At 35.9% G+C, this 15,253-nt stretch overlaps 1 protein-coding gene across 14 annotated transcripts in view; it reads right to left on the reverse strand.

Moving 5' to 3' along the window:
* The window catches only part of LOC119554433 (protein nutcracker-like), a 108,349-nt gene that overhangs the window by 48,254 nt on the left and 44,842 nt on the right, over positions 1–15,253 (reverse strand). For 12 of the 14 annotated variants that reach the window (XM_037865335.1, XM_037865334.1, XM_037865336.1 and 9 more), the window contains 3 exons: positions 13,615–13,779; positions 13,451–13,549; positions 11,043–11,489 (listed from right to left, as the gene is read on the reverse strand). In XM_037865335.1, coding sequence (XP_037721263.1) covers positions 11,043–11,489; positions 13,451–13,549; positions 13,615–13,779 — 711 coding nt within the window. Of the gene's footprint in view, positions 1–1,954; positions 2,823–9,354; positions 9,564–11,042; positions 11,490–13,450; positions 13,550–13,614; positions 13,780–15,253 lie in introns of those variants that run through there. The other 2 variants (XM_037865344.1, XM_037865343.1) reach the window with 1 other exon arrangement.

Raw genomic sequence — 15,253 nt, forward strand, 5'->3', positions numbered from 1 at the left:
AAAATAATTATTAACTCCTTATTAATTTCTGTGCTTTTTATTTTACCTTTGCCTTACTTCATACACTTTCTTCTGAGTAGTTACTTATTTTTCCCAGTCTACAAAGGTTAACAATCAATTAGGACTAACCCCAAACTAACAGCCGATCAACCGATGAAATAAAGTGCAATCAAGGCTCAACTTGACTGACAATCAGGTTAAACTAGCGAACCGCAAGGTAAACAAAGAGTGCACTTCACCTCTAAACAAATCAAGCCACCGCCTCGTATACGTTATATACCTTTCATATCCCAATCTAAGCAGATAAACAAACTCAAGGACTGAGCTCCTATACCCCCGAAAAATCCACAAACATTCGGCTAGAAGGGAAAACAACTAGGGAAAAGCAAAAGGCAACATAACAATCACATTGCACTCAAAAGGCTATCGAGTAATTTACACACACAGGGTCACAAAGGAAAAAAGTAGAAAAAGCCATGGAAAACCATGAAAATCAGCGAAAAACCAAAAAACACACGAGAAAATCGCCATGCGAAATGCACAAAAAACCAAAATAACCGAGGTGCTATAAAAAGTGCCATAAATAACTGTTAAGTGACTGTTAAGAAGAAACAACTTAACAGTGAGAGAGAAAAATAAGGATAAGAGAGCGCAGGATGCAGAGCGCAGGCTCTCATTTCCGCTTTTGTGACGTCGTCGGTGACGTTGCATAGAAAAATGCGAAAATGCGTGTGCAGCAGGATGCGAGAAAAACCGAAAAGCGTGACAAGAAAGCCTCAAGCTACGATTCTTTTTTTGTGCCTGAGATTTTTCTTTGAGAGTCGCCTAATGAGCGGAAGGAAAAACCGAACGAGTGAGGTGGGAAAATTGTGGGTGGTGACAGGTTGGCGATTGACAGTTGGAATGCATTTAGTGGAAAGGGGATCGACTGGAGAATACTTTAGAACTGACAACCAACACAAAACAACTTCTATAAACTTTTCTTAAATTAGTCAAGAACTTTTGTAAACAAGCTTTCAAACTTTATAAGAAACACACAATATTTTGTAAAAACTTTCAAAGATGAAAAGGCAAAACTTTTCATTGAGGTAAAAAACGTTTACTATAAGTTATCGTAAAGCTTTCAGTATTTCTATTATAAAAAATTGTATTCAGTTTTCATAAGCATTAAGAAAATATAATTTAATCTTTTATTTATGAAACTAACTGAAATAAGCCATCAATTAATTTCTGAGTACCAACACACTCATTATTTATCTCTCGGAAATATTTCACATTTTACCACTTTGCCACGCAATTCACATACTCATTTGCATACACTTCACATTCCAAATTACACTGGTAAAAAAAAATATTCTTTTAATAAGTGGAACAAGGCGATTTATACTAAATACTATATTTTTACTAATATGAATATATTTGCTTGGTTTTAAAGGTTTTATAAAATTATATAGGTTTTAGAAATATAAGCAAAGTACAATTTTTGGTGGTTTCAAATCATTTAATAGCGTGTCTGAAAGTATGCAACAATATATTTTATGGTCAAAACTTTTCAAAAGCAGATGTTTTAAAAATATATATACTACATTTATACTACTATGAATATTTTGCTTTGGCTTTAAAGGATTTTTAAAATGATATATGTAGGTTTTAGAAATATGAAGCCAAGTAAAATTGTCGGTGGTTTCAAATCATTTAAAAGTGCGTCTGAAAGTATGCAACAATATTTTTTATGGTAAAAACGTTTCAAACGCAGATGTTTTAAAGTTGTATGTAAATTCGCATCATTTGTAATATTATTTACATATTAAGTGATTTTAAATTTATAATATAAAGGTGACTAAAACGATAAAAAATATTTTTACCTTACTTAAATATATTATATCTGTTTATGATATTTAGTTTTTTTTTCTATGTATTCACTACTCATACTCAACACTTTATTGGTTCCTACCTTTGAAACAAGCACAACCCATGATGTAGCCCATCATCAGCGAGGCTTTGATGTCGCCCTTCAAGCTGATTCGCTTGCCTCCCAATTAACTTCCTATCCTTTCGAATTTGTTTTCGATTCCTTGAGGTTGTTGTTATTGATGATTTTGTTGGTGTTGTATTTGTAGTTGTGGATTTTCGAGTCTTGGAAAAGTGAACGACATTGGGAAAAGCGAGTTGAAAATGGCAGTTATGGGAATAAAGTTAATCTTTTGCTGTTTCGCAGCTCACTGTCTTTTCGGCCATGTATTATTTAGCACGCAATCTGGGTTTATGGGGCCTTAGCGTCGGACCTTATCACTCTTAACGGTTGACGGGAATTTATGCAATAAGCCCCATGAAACATTTATTTATTATTGCACACCGTACATCAAGCATGATACACGCACAAACTTTGATTTACACTTGACTTTATCACATATTCTAGTTGTTGATTGGTGTTTGGTAGTTGATTGGTGTTGTTGTCTATAGCTAATAAAGCCTTTTCAATTGATATCGCCTTGCTTTTTGCTCTCTTTTTGGTTTATAAGTTGTATTGATTATCACTTAAAATTGGTTTGGGTTCTTATGTTGCGTTGCTTTTGGTCTTGCCTCTCTGATTGCCTTTCCTTATTTGGCTCTCCCCTCTCGGAATTATCTTTGTGCGATGATTGTGGAAAATTTACTCATTCTCGATGATTTCACTCGTTGATGTTTCATATCTCCCCGCCTTTTTGTTGCGTTTTTATCAATTGTGCGTTTGCATTTTATAATTTATTTTACTTGATTGTGCAGTTGATGTTGTTTTGTGTTTGTTGGATTTTAATTTATAATATCACAAAAGAGAATCTCTGACGCGCCAGCAGGAACCAATTAAAATTGTTATTAATAATTATGTGAAATTAATCATAAACATTTAAGGAAGCTGTAAACGCTTTTTGTGCTTGTATTTCGTTTTGGGAAATTAAATATATAGGGGTTGATAAATTGTATGACTTTATGATGAAAGAGACGAATAGCAGAGGGCATTTACTCGGAAATCGTATTTATTTTTGGCAGGGCGATCAAAATGCGTCAAAGCCTTCAGTTTAAATTGGTTATTAAACTCACATTAAGCAATGTCATTGATTTTTGAACATGTATCATCATGTAATTCATTTCTTGCCTTAAACGCGAATTCTTCAGGATCACGTTGAAATTGCTTTCAAAGCGCTCTTTTTAAGAAGAAACCCCGACTATTTGGTTGAGATATATTGTTTAATATGCCTATTCCATCACATTTTATAATCTATTTTATAAACACAAAGCTAAAACATTTTAAGCAATCAACTAGGGGCCCTCAAAAACACTCATAGCCACTTTACACATGGTATAAATTTCCGTAGAAACTTTAAAATGGCAATGCCACCCACTTGAAAGCCACTGGCCTGAATTGTGGCCATATTTGCTTAAACAAGCAGCCCATTGTCCATAAATAAGCGGCAGACACAAACAAAAACACTAGCTGAGAAACTGTCAGTGGCCCAAATTGATAAAGATTATCCGAAAGCCAATGCGACAGGCACGGGCCTATGCCAGAAATGAAAAGCACATATAGGTTTGTATAAAAAAGAAAATAGCCAGAGGGCGGAAAAACTCTGACTGCATTGATCGAAAAATCCACCCACAAAGATTTCAATTCAAACTGCGAGTAATGGTAATGGCAATTCATTCAATGGGGTTCTGAGAACAAATAAGCTTGAAAAATGAGAAATGAAATACCGGAAGTTGCAGTGAGACAAATTTCTCGCCAGCCAATTGTTCATAATTAAACACACAGACAACTCAGCCTGCAGCAACAACGAAACAAACATGGGAAATCAACGAACGACCACATCAAGTATACGCCACCATAAAAGTGAATTTTTTGCGCGCGAGAATTATAATTGATGGCGCCCACATTCTGGTACCCATATCTCTTCCATATCTCGCCTCCCGTCGCAGTGTGGATTTTATGGCCCCGGCTGGAGGTCAGTAGCACATGCCCGATGCTTCCAGAGGTGAAAAATTTCAGGGGGAACGGGGGGCAAGACATTGACATTGTCATCATTCGACTTTTATGGCGCCTTTAAAAATGTATCTCGAAATTGTTGCCATCTCTGGAGCGAAGATGGCGAAATGCGAGATGAGTAGCAAGTGGAGGAAGTGAAATTGGAAGTGGGAAAACGAATTCAAAACACCCTAAAAATCGAATAATGGAAATCGAAGCTTAAATGTTGCCATAATTTTTTTAAGTTCTCAGAAAAGTTCAGTTGATGTAGACAAATTCATGCATTACAGAAATATTTTGAGATATAAAATAATAATATTATATACCAATTTATTTAATTTAAGTTATATAAAAAATATTATTCAAATTATTTAGTTTCTTAGTTTATTCTCTTCATCAAAATAAATCCCATATGAAAAGCCTCAAACAAATTTTTTTTTTAACACTTTAACACCATTTTCCAAACAAACACCCTATCTCCAAAAAACAGTAGTGTATAAATGTGAAATGAAAAATGAAAAACTGAAAGATTTTTGTGTGTTGTTCAGTTTGTTTTTCGCCCATTTGCTCTTTGGCTCTGCCTTTGGCAGTATGTTTACACTGGGGGAATGCGAAAACAATAAATCGGAAAAACGGCGAAAAGAATTTCCTAATTAATGAGCTCGAGGGTCGAGCCGGCCGAAATACTTGTATATATATCCTGAGAAATATAAATTTGAACAACAAATTAGCTACGGCCACCCACCCGCTGGAAAAGTGGAAATACAACAGAGGAAAAGCTCTAAAGTAATGGCTAGAAAAATGCGAAAGCGAACCCTGTTTAGTCATTTGCATGTGTTGTCTGGTAGACAGGAACCGGATATCCAAATGTCGGAATTACGAGCGTCGAACATGCACCAAAAAAAAATATATATACATATATATATGAAAATGGGAGCGGTCGAAACACGTCTCTATTTGGTCACCCCGATTAGACTATATTGACTTTGCCCCCTAGTCCAGAATTTTTTTCTGGATTTTAATTAGCCAAATTAAATTCGCATACAAACAAAACACAGCTGTGAATGAAAATCGATTTAGCGCTGGCGACTTTGCACATTAATTTTCATTATAATAAAGAGATATTGTCCGTCCGCTGGGAGGGTAAACAAATTGAAACGAATTCATTCATCAGGTGACCTCAACTAATGAGCCGGTCAGCCAAAGCAAATAAAGCGAGAAAACCACATACAGGTGGAAAGTCTGGAAAATTTGAATCAAATCGTAGGGGAAACTCAATAGTAAATATGTATTTAGGGCTTTTTTGGTTCGCCGATTTCAATTGAGGTGGAATAAAAAAGTATAACACATTTCGACCTACATATTTGCTGATATCATTTTTGTCTTTTAACTTTGCTTGAACTAAGTTTGGGTAAGTTTAATTTTATAAAATACCAATTTTATATAAGTTTAAAATTTGTAATAAATTTAAACATTTGTATTTGCTAAAAATATTTTATTTTTTTCTTAAGTTTTTAATAATTTTTTAAAAGCTAATTATTCCCCCTTTCATTTTTTAAACAGTGTTGATGAGTAAGTTCTACAACCTTGAAGAAAAAGAAACGAGTCTTAAATTAAATAGCCGGCAAAGATTACGGGCATTGTCAATTTCACTTTAATACAAGACAGTAGAAATCTTCACACACACTCCACCTCCATTGGCCCCCTCTAATTGCATTATCAGGCTGACTCAATTAGGTATTGTGTACACTATATATAGAAGATATATATGTAGCTTATCTGCGACTATGCGGTTCTAATAAGATTTCACTTTAGGGAAGAGCCAAAACAAGAAGAGAGTCTTTATTAGATTAAAATGCGGAGATTGGTGGTAGACCGGTATGGGAATGGCAAAAGTAAATATTGTATAACAAATTATTCATCACTGGTTAAGTAAATATTTTATCACACATTATATATCAGACCAAAGCAAATATTGTATCATAAAATGTATGTATGCCTCCCTTTCCTATGTAATCACTTACTTTTTGTTTGCCGTTGCGTTGTGCAAATATTTAACTTGACTATATATCAGTTCCATAGGGGTTTCTCCTACTACTCATAAAACAAAATTGTGGAGTGTTACATTTTTTATGTATTAAATTTAAAACTTTTAATACAATTTTAAATTTCATAATGACAGCCTTATTTAAATACAAACTTTGTATGGTTATAATCAAAAATATGATAGCGCTGCGGCAAGACAAATGCTCTATAATAAATTATTTACCTATATATAAGCACATATCTCCATTTGCTAAGCCGATATCTCTGCGCTGGAAGTTCAATATACCCTTATCTATTTAAGCAAACTTTCATTTTTCTTTCAGTGGTCATTAACTCTAAGCACTGGGCCATAAAAATGAAACTAATGGCCATAACTCACTTAGGTAAGTCCCCAGTGGGGAAAATACAAAAAAGAGAGAGCAACAGGAATTGGACGCCCCGTGGACACAGTATGAGTGTTCACTGTACGGCGCACTCTCGTTACAAAGTGCGTGACCTAGCCCAACAATGACTGAAAATTGTTTTTCTCAGCGGGAATGGCTATCAGTTTGATGACTGACACTATTACACAAAGTCGAAGAACTTGAGCTTAAGATGATTCATCAGTGGATAAGTCAAAACATTACAGAAAATTGTATTAAAATGGCAATTTGTTAAGCAAATTATTTTGATATCAAAACACTCATACACTCGCAAACAGACTCTTCACACGGACACACACAGATGCACAGCAGGGATGCAATGGGAAAACAAACAGGAAAAGGTGGTCGACCTCGCGATGGGGGAAAAATGGTTGCAAAAATTAAAAGAGCAGGAAATCCTCGTGATACGTGTTTAAGAAAAAAATTTTAAAAATTTTAACCTTTAATAGAGCTTTCCCATATAATATATATAAGAAATTTCAGTGGTATGACATTCAAAAAACTTAAATGATAAGCCTTTTGAAACCAAGAATTTTAAAAACATTGCAAAACAATGAACATGGAGAGAAAAATAAGGATATATCCAGAGAGCGGTGAGAAAGGAAAACAAAGGGAGAGAAATAAGGAAGGAGAAAGAGAGAAATGCAGAGAAACCGAGAGAGAGAAAACCGCCCAATGGCAGGCAACACTTTTCCCAGCCGTCAACGCTGCGTATGCGTAATGTGAGCGAACAGTCAACCGAAAGTGGAATGGCGGAAAATTAAAGTTTACCGCACGCCCCTGTCTGCCCCCCTTTACATTTTTTTGCAGAATTTCCCAACCCCCTTTCGGCCCCCTTTTTTCGACAGCTCCAACGACTTCCTGACGTGCAGGCGAGCGCAATTTATGGCGTGGCAATGCGTATGGCTGGGAAAAGGGGGCTAAAATGGAACAGGGGTGCCGCCCAAGGGGATTCCAAAAGGCAACACCCTGTAGATGGACACTAGGGTGTCCTTCCTTAAGCCGGCCATAAAAAAATTTATATTCATCACCTTAAGTGGACATTTTTCATGTGGAATCCCCAAATTCCGAAAACTATCTACCTATTTATTTTAGAAGTTCCTCAAAAAACCTACAGTTCTCAAAACGATTTATGTTGTTAATTAATAAGAAAAAAATAATATAAAACTAAAAATATTATAATATAAAAATAATATAATAATGATATTACATTAATGTGACTAACATTTATTTTTTTATTAATATATTATTGAAATATTTTTTTAAATTTTTTATTATTTGTTTTTAAATTGTGTTCCTTGATTTCCTTTAAAATTGCAAACCCTCTTATGAGCTTTTAAGAATCTAAGAAAATGTAGGACCACACTACGTATTAGTAATAACCCCCAGAAAGCTGACTTTGAATCCCATTTTCCCTTTGTATACCTTTAATTAAAAACTGGAATTACAAAGACATCACCCTGTTTTCACAGACATACATAAATTAAACTGCATGTTTGGTCAGGGAAAAGTGGGCGGCAGAAGTTCAACCGTGTTTAATTTGCCTTCTTACACTTTTCCTCTCTTTTTGGCCCTAATGCACTCGCATGTTGCATTTACACAAAAATTTCCTTTTGCAGCGTTTTTCCTTTTTGGAACAAAAATATTTTTGTTTCGCTTTTGTGGGCTTTGTTCGTCGGCGAAACGAAGGAAAATACAAGAGGCAAATGTTTTCCTTTTTTGTGATTTTTTTTTGGTGCTGGTTCATTTGGTTTGTTGTTTGTTTTATGATTTTGTGGGTGGCGCTGACGAAGCGTTCTCTCTTCCCCCGATTTTCCCTCTATTTTTGTTGTTTTGCTCAGTCAATTTAAATTGCATTTATTCAAATTTCGTTGACAAGGCTTGCGGTTTGAAAAGAATGCAATGACTTAGCAGAGAACTTTTAAGCAGAGGAAAATCGGCAAGTTTTGCAGGTGGCTTTTACAAAAAGAACATAGCAAGGTCTGAAAATTCCTATAGTAACTAAGAGACTAACACAAATGACTAAGTGCAAAATTACATTATAAAGAAATATATTTTTTATCAGCGGAACCTCAAGTGTTTGTCATTACATTCTTTAGTAAAACCTCGTTTTTATGTGAAAAGATAAGAATAATGTTGCAAAGACTATTGAAATGTGACTAATAGGGGTAGTTAATATTTTAAGCGATTACAAAACATATTTTAAGCAACTCAAATAAAGTCAAGGTATTTCTTTGTTGCGCATTCTTAACCAGATCTCCTTCAATTTAACTGTGAAAATATGGAAATTCTTCAATGAACCGGTTTTAGTCTATCAAAATATTTCTAATGCTTTAACATACTTTATATGTTTTTTGTTTAAAAGGTAAGCTGCTTTGGATATACAAAATATCATTTTAAGGTAAAACCTTTAATATTGCATATCATATTTTCCATTTTTAAATTAAAAAAAAAAAAACCTTAAATATTGCATAATATATTTGTCATCTTTAAAATTTTTTTGATTGGTATTTCTACGGTTTTTTGTTTATATAAAACGATTTACCCCAAGAGAACTATAAATAATATTATACATTTAATAGGTCTACATTCATCATCAGTTCCACCTTAAAAACTTTGTTGCCAATGCATTAGTAGACAAATTCCTTCACCCAGCTTTCAATGAACATTTGATTTTCATTTCTAGACATTCCCATTCGCGGCTGATTGATAGCTGCACTATTTTATGAGAGGTAGTTTACGATTACTTCCTCGTCGGCGTTTGTTTACCCTCGAGTGGGGAATTTTGGACCTGAGAGAACCGGCGTATCACCCATGTGACTCCGAAAATACAAGCACAAAAAGCGAAAGGTAAACAGGGGGGTCAAAATATTGAACTGCAATTACTTTTGCGTATTGTTATTAACCACTACACTATTATTATTATGCATTATGCTATGTACACGGGTAAATTACGTATTATTTATAAAGCACTTTACTCGCATAGTTCTGCGGTAATATCTACTATTTCCTATAACGATTTTGGTTTATTTTTCGGGTGTTTCTAGTGTTATTATTCTCTATATATATTATTTTTACTTGACGGACGCGACGAGAATGCGTTATAATGTTAACTGAACTGGATGAGGACTGAATCAAATGGAATCGGGTTTCCTATAAAAATGCCCCAACGAAAACGAAGAGAGAGAGGAAGAGAGCGACGAAGAGAGGGAATGGAGGAACTGGCGATAAAAGAGTAAGCTCCCCCGCTCTTTCAGAAATCGAAATATAAAATAAACAAAAGCGCAAAACGTGCGCAGACTGTGCGAGAGAGAGGGCGCGAGAGATGTAACCATATGCCGGTTGCAGCTTCTCTGCGGGAGCGAAAGAGAGGGGTAGACGCGGCCAGAAAGAGAGGGCAACACCCAAATGCAAACGACAATAAAAAGCTTCAAAGTTAAGTCAACAAGGCAGCGACATCAAAATTTAATAGTCATCAAAAAGGAAAACAAACTGGACGATAAATGTACGTAGCTGTGCTAATTATCAGAAGAATATAGAGATGGAGATGAAAATGGAGGGCGAAAACTCTGAAGATTCTTCAGTAGCAGCGCTTTATGGCCGCTTAAGTGTTATGGGAAGTCAGCCAGGCATCCCTACATTTTTCAGTTACAGTCTGCCCTCCCTAAAACCACTCAAAATGAGATTATAAAATTTTTTAAATTTTCAAATACTAAGTTTTATGACAATTTATATTTATATTTTTTGACTTTTATATTTTTTGTCACTATAATAAACTTATTATAATCAGTTTTAGAAATATGAAGACGTCTATTTAAAATAACGGTATTGAAAAATGTCAAATAACTTTAAAAAATTTAAAGTCTTAGTTATGTGACAGTTATAAATTGAATGTTCACTGTATTTGTTTAAGACTCCCATAAACTTTTAGTAATTTGCAGCAAGTGCTAAGAAGAGATTTGAAAATTGAAAAAGCAAACACGGATCTGCTGAAAGAACAGAGTATTTCCATATCTACATATCTAAACTAACGTGTATGCGTGGGTGACCCTTAACTAGGCGTTAACTGAGCTTAAATGGGCCTTAAGTGTCTCTAATTTATGGCCTATGTTGATGGTGACAACAAGAGAAACAGACGAGAGTGATGGTCACTTAAAAGTTATGGTAATATTCCACATTGTGCACCCAACTAAATCTTTTTTTATTATTTTTTGGGGGCATTTATCCTCTTTTACTAGTTTTTTATATGTTAATATTTTTCACTTTTATATTTTAGTAACTTTTTATATAATTAAATGTAATTTATATTTTTATATTTAGAGAACAACTTGATCTTAACTTTATTCCATATTATATGTACTAACTGCTTACTTTAATCCAAAAAAACTGCTTTGATAATGTAAACTGCTTTACGAACATTATATGTAATATTGTGTTGCATACTTTCAGGCTATTTGTAAATATATTTAAAATAAATTTAAGGACCTCGAGCATAGGCACTACTTAATAAACTATCCAATCATCACTCATTCCATAACTTTCCTAAAATAATTAATATTTCTTATATAACTCACCGTTATTGTTGCTGATGGCGAATCGCTGCTGCAGCTGCTGTGCCAGCGCCTGGTGGTGCTGTGCCAGTGGGGTCAAAGGTGGTGGCGGCTGACCCACGCCCAATTGCTGTGGCGCCGACTGCGAATGCGGAACGCCACCGCTCTGGGAGGATGTGTCCGAGGAGCCGTCGCCACCGCCACCGCCGCCCACACCGCCACCCACAAGGCCATTGGCCATGGCATTCTGCGGATTCTGTCCATTGAACTGCTGCACGGAGATCGAGTTGGGAAGCCCCTGGTTCAGCTGCTGCTGGGCGGCGGAGATGAGCGGATTGCCGGCGGTGCCGTAGGTGGTGGCATTTATGGAATTGTTGGCCTGGCTCATGGAATTATTGTGGACGGCTGAGTTCAGCAGGGAGCCGTTGGCGATGGCTCCGCTGTTGCTGCTGTTGTAATACGACTCCTCGCCTGTGAATCAAAGGGGGAAACGGGTATAATCAATGACCAGTCGTAATTGAATCTTTAGAAATCGCTTGTAGACTATTCTTTACTTATTTTGTAAGAGAAAGTTAAAGGGAGCTAATACAAAGAAATGGTTGAACGTTCAGAATTGACTTTTCTTATATTTTATTTTATTTCCTAACTGTGTCTACGACTTTGGTAACAAAAAGTCATGTCACTTTTTAGAATTATGGTGTGGGCTGATTACTTTTTATTTCCTTTTTAAATACTCTTAGAGAACAAGATAGATTAATAAACGAAAAATAGAAAGCTATCGTATATATCTGAATTTTTAAAAGTAATTTAACTCATCAAAACAATAAAACATCGTAAAAATATCGAAACAAAGTTTATTTAAAGTAGAGATGATACATTAAAAAATGATATTACTTTAATACTCTATAAAAAATTATTTTAGGTATATGCTACCAAAAAATTGTTATTAAAATAAATATCTCAGCCAAGGTGAATAACCTCTCGTAAAAAGCATTAAAAATCTTACAAATCGCCAGATGAAAAATTCCAAGAAATACTTTGCAGAACACCGGTTAAAATAGCAAGCCATTCATAAAAGCTCTATCCTAACTACAACTGAAAGCAGCTTTCTCCTGGCGAAAGCCTTTCGTGTGGGTGGCGCCCTCTGTGGTCGAGTGGCGAAAACTGCTTGCTTTGCCTGCCACAAGCAGTTCAAAATTGAGGTAGGTTCAAAATTCTCGCTATACAAATCGGCCCCCTTCTCCATTAATTCCCCCTTTCACACAGCCTCATTTGAATGCATTTCGCGTTTAATTGTGGAAAGGCTTCTTCTTGTCTTGTTTCCCCTTGGATGCCTACAACTGCCCATGGGCATGGACAATTAGCCGCCACTGATTAATTGACATTTAGCGGAAAAGTCGCGACTTGGCGACGGGACAGCAACTCGTAAAGTCCGCTGACAAGGCGCCTTCTTGAGGTGCCACGCCTCCATTACCGTATCATTTACCTCCTTCGCCTTTTACACTACAAAAAAATATTATTTTTATGTGTAAAAACCTTAGCTCTCTGAGGGCAGATAAAATATAGAAAAAAACGCGAATTCTTGAGCATCTTTTTTCAAGCAGTCTATTTTAAGCTTCAAAATAGTATTTATTTAAATATCCAAATAAAATCTATTTAATCCTACATTTCTAGAAGATCTTGTACCTGTGTAGCCCCCATTACTTTTCCTCTTTCACCACAACCTGGCCAATTGACGAGCTGCCTGTCACAGCTCAACTACGCAACTGAAGCGGAAGGAAGACGCTTCTTCTTTGGCTGGCAAACAATTTAGCAGAGTGCTAACCTGTCTAGTTACGCACATCGGGGGGCTGAGGGGTATATCACACTATAAGCCATGGCTATATCGTGCGTGGCTTATGGCCAATTTCCGTTATGCTTGCGCTTGCTTTTGGTTGCTCTTCTGGTTAAGCCGTAAGCAAAACTTGCCAACAATTGGCAGCCAACAAAAAGTTTTGTTGCACATGGCAAAAAAAAAATACAAAAGAAATAAAAGCAAAGCAAAAATATAACAAAGAAGGAAAAGAGGTGGAGGGGTCTCCAAAAACTTGTGGGAATAATCAGCAAGTTAATTTGTGCGCTTGGCACGCATTAAGAGATTCAACAAATGTAAATGTTGATGTTTTCTTTGGGGGTTTCTTTGGAATTTTTGGTGGTAATTTGATATTTATTTTGAATTTTAGGTAAGGTTGAATTTTTTTGTATTTTAAATTGAAAAAACCTTAGTTTAAATTGTGTGTGGACCTGAAGAAATCGCGTAGTGGACCTGAAGAATTCGCGTTTTTGTTAAAATTAACTTTTTAATCAAAATAAAATAAAGCCAAGTTAAAAGGTCTTTGTATCTCTCTTATTTTCTCATAAAACTTAAGAGTTTATAAAACAAAAAAACTCACCTGGTTCTGGAATATTGCCCAGGGGACTTTCTGGCAGTAGAATCCCCTTTTGCACTAGCTCATCACGATTGGCACGCACAGAAATCTTACGCTCCAGAGCTGTTAAAAAATACAAATAAATAAATATTAAAGTTTCTAAAGTTAAATATATCTCAAGAACTTACATTTGGAGGCCGCCTCGAACTTCTCACTCTTCTTTTTCCGCCGCCATTTCCAGGGCTTGAAGAATCTGCCCAGGGCACTGAGCTTGCTCTTTCTTTCCAAGGGCGGTGTCCTGGTGCCCGATCCCAAGCTATTTGTGCGTATGGCAGCTCCATTCTGTTTCTTAGCTGCAATCGAAATTGGAAACGAAGAGGGGCAATTAGCAATTAGCATACATGGCGAACATTTCAATGGAAACGCTCTTGCGGAAACGGAAGAAGGCGTTCCCCCATTTTGGGCCACCGGTTATTAAATGGACGCATTCCACGCCCACTTTTACCGCTACTGTGGCGGAATGTTGTTTTACATTTTTGATTTTTTTTTTTAAGCTGCCGCGGAAAATATGTGGCAAACTGCTAGGTAAACTATTATGGCTTTTGTTGCACTTTTATACGATTGTGCAATCATTAATTAACTGCTTTGGAAAATAGGAATTTTGTAATGGTTTTTGTTTGCAACAACAAGAGACAAAAATGCTATTATAAAGCTCATTAAAAATGAGAATTTTAAGCGGATTATAATACTAAAAAAACGGAAACAAACAAATAAATATTGATAATTTGTGTACTTTCCGAAATTGACTAAAATAAATAAATGTAGCTGTATTTAAATTCCATTCTTCTCTTTGAGCAGACCCAAAGAATACATTTTTGATTGAACGAAAAAGGTTTATAGATTTATTCTTAGCCATTTTCGTCACTCAAACGAAAGAAGTTTCCCAGGGGAAACCTCTTTATTTTTTCCAACTGGACAAATATTTAAATTCCGTTTCTGCCATTTGAGACTCCATGTCAGTTTGCTTTGGGAAATCTCTTGGCCAAACAATTGATGTGGGGAAATGGAGAAATACACAGAGAAACCCAAGCAAAAGGATGGAGATAAGGTAAAGAAAAGTCAATAAAAACAGCACTAGATATGTCGACTCATTCCGAAGTTGAACCCAACCAATCCCGCCCACTTTTTCCCTGCTATTGATGCTGCCTTTCAGATAAGCTATGGCATACAATATGGAGCATAAAAAAAACTACACCCACATGCGGAAAAACTTTGAAGTGCTGCCTGCATTCAAGCGTTGAAATTAGGCTACCTGAGAATAGGAGAAAAAGAGGGACTTTGAGGTATAAAAAAATGTATAAGAAAATCAGGGGAAGGGGTGGCAACTGTAAAACTACTGCAAATGGGCTAACAACTATTTGGCTTCATGATCTTCTTACCATAACTGGGCTTCCCCCACTGCGACTGCTCCAATTGTGGTCAATTGTTGGTCAACAGCAGCCAGTTGCCGGTTACATAATGAAAAGCGAAGGGGGGGAGAGGCAAAGTAGAAGTCCAGCATCTTTAAGATACTTCTGGTCTCGGTTTTGTGTATCTCGCAAATGTGTGTCACTTTGAGGGAATTACTTTTGCCAACAACAGACGCCCCACAAAGAATAACAGCAAGGAAAATCTTTGAACCATTTCGATTGGCGCCAACCGAAGAAATTTGTGGAGAGTAGAGGGGGAAATTGCGGAAAATATCCGGAAAATGGGGTGACAAATTTTCGGGTTGAACATATTTATTTACCCAGAAATTGTGGCAGTCTTATTCAGTTCCTTGAAAAT

Source organism: Drosophila subpulchrella, chromosome 3L (genome assembly GCF_014743375.2).
Source record: "Drosophila subpulchrella strain 33 F10 #4 breed RU33 chromosome 3L, RU_Dsub_v1.1 Primary Assembly, whole genome shotgun sequence".
NCBI lineage: Eukaryota > Metazoa > Arthropoda > Insecta > Diptera > Drosophilidae > Drosophila > Drosophila subpulchrella.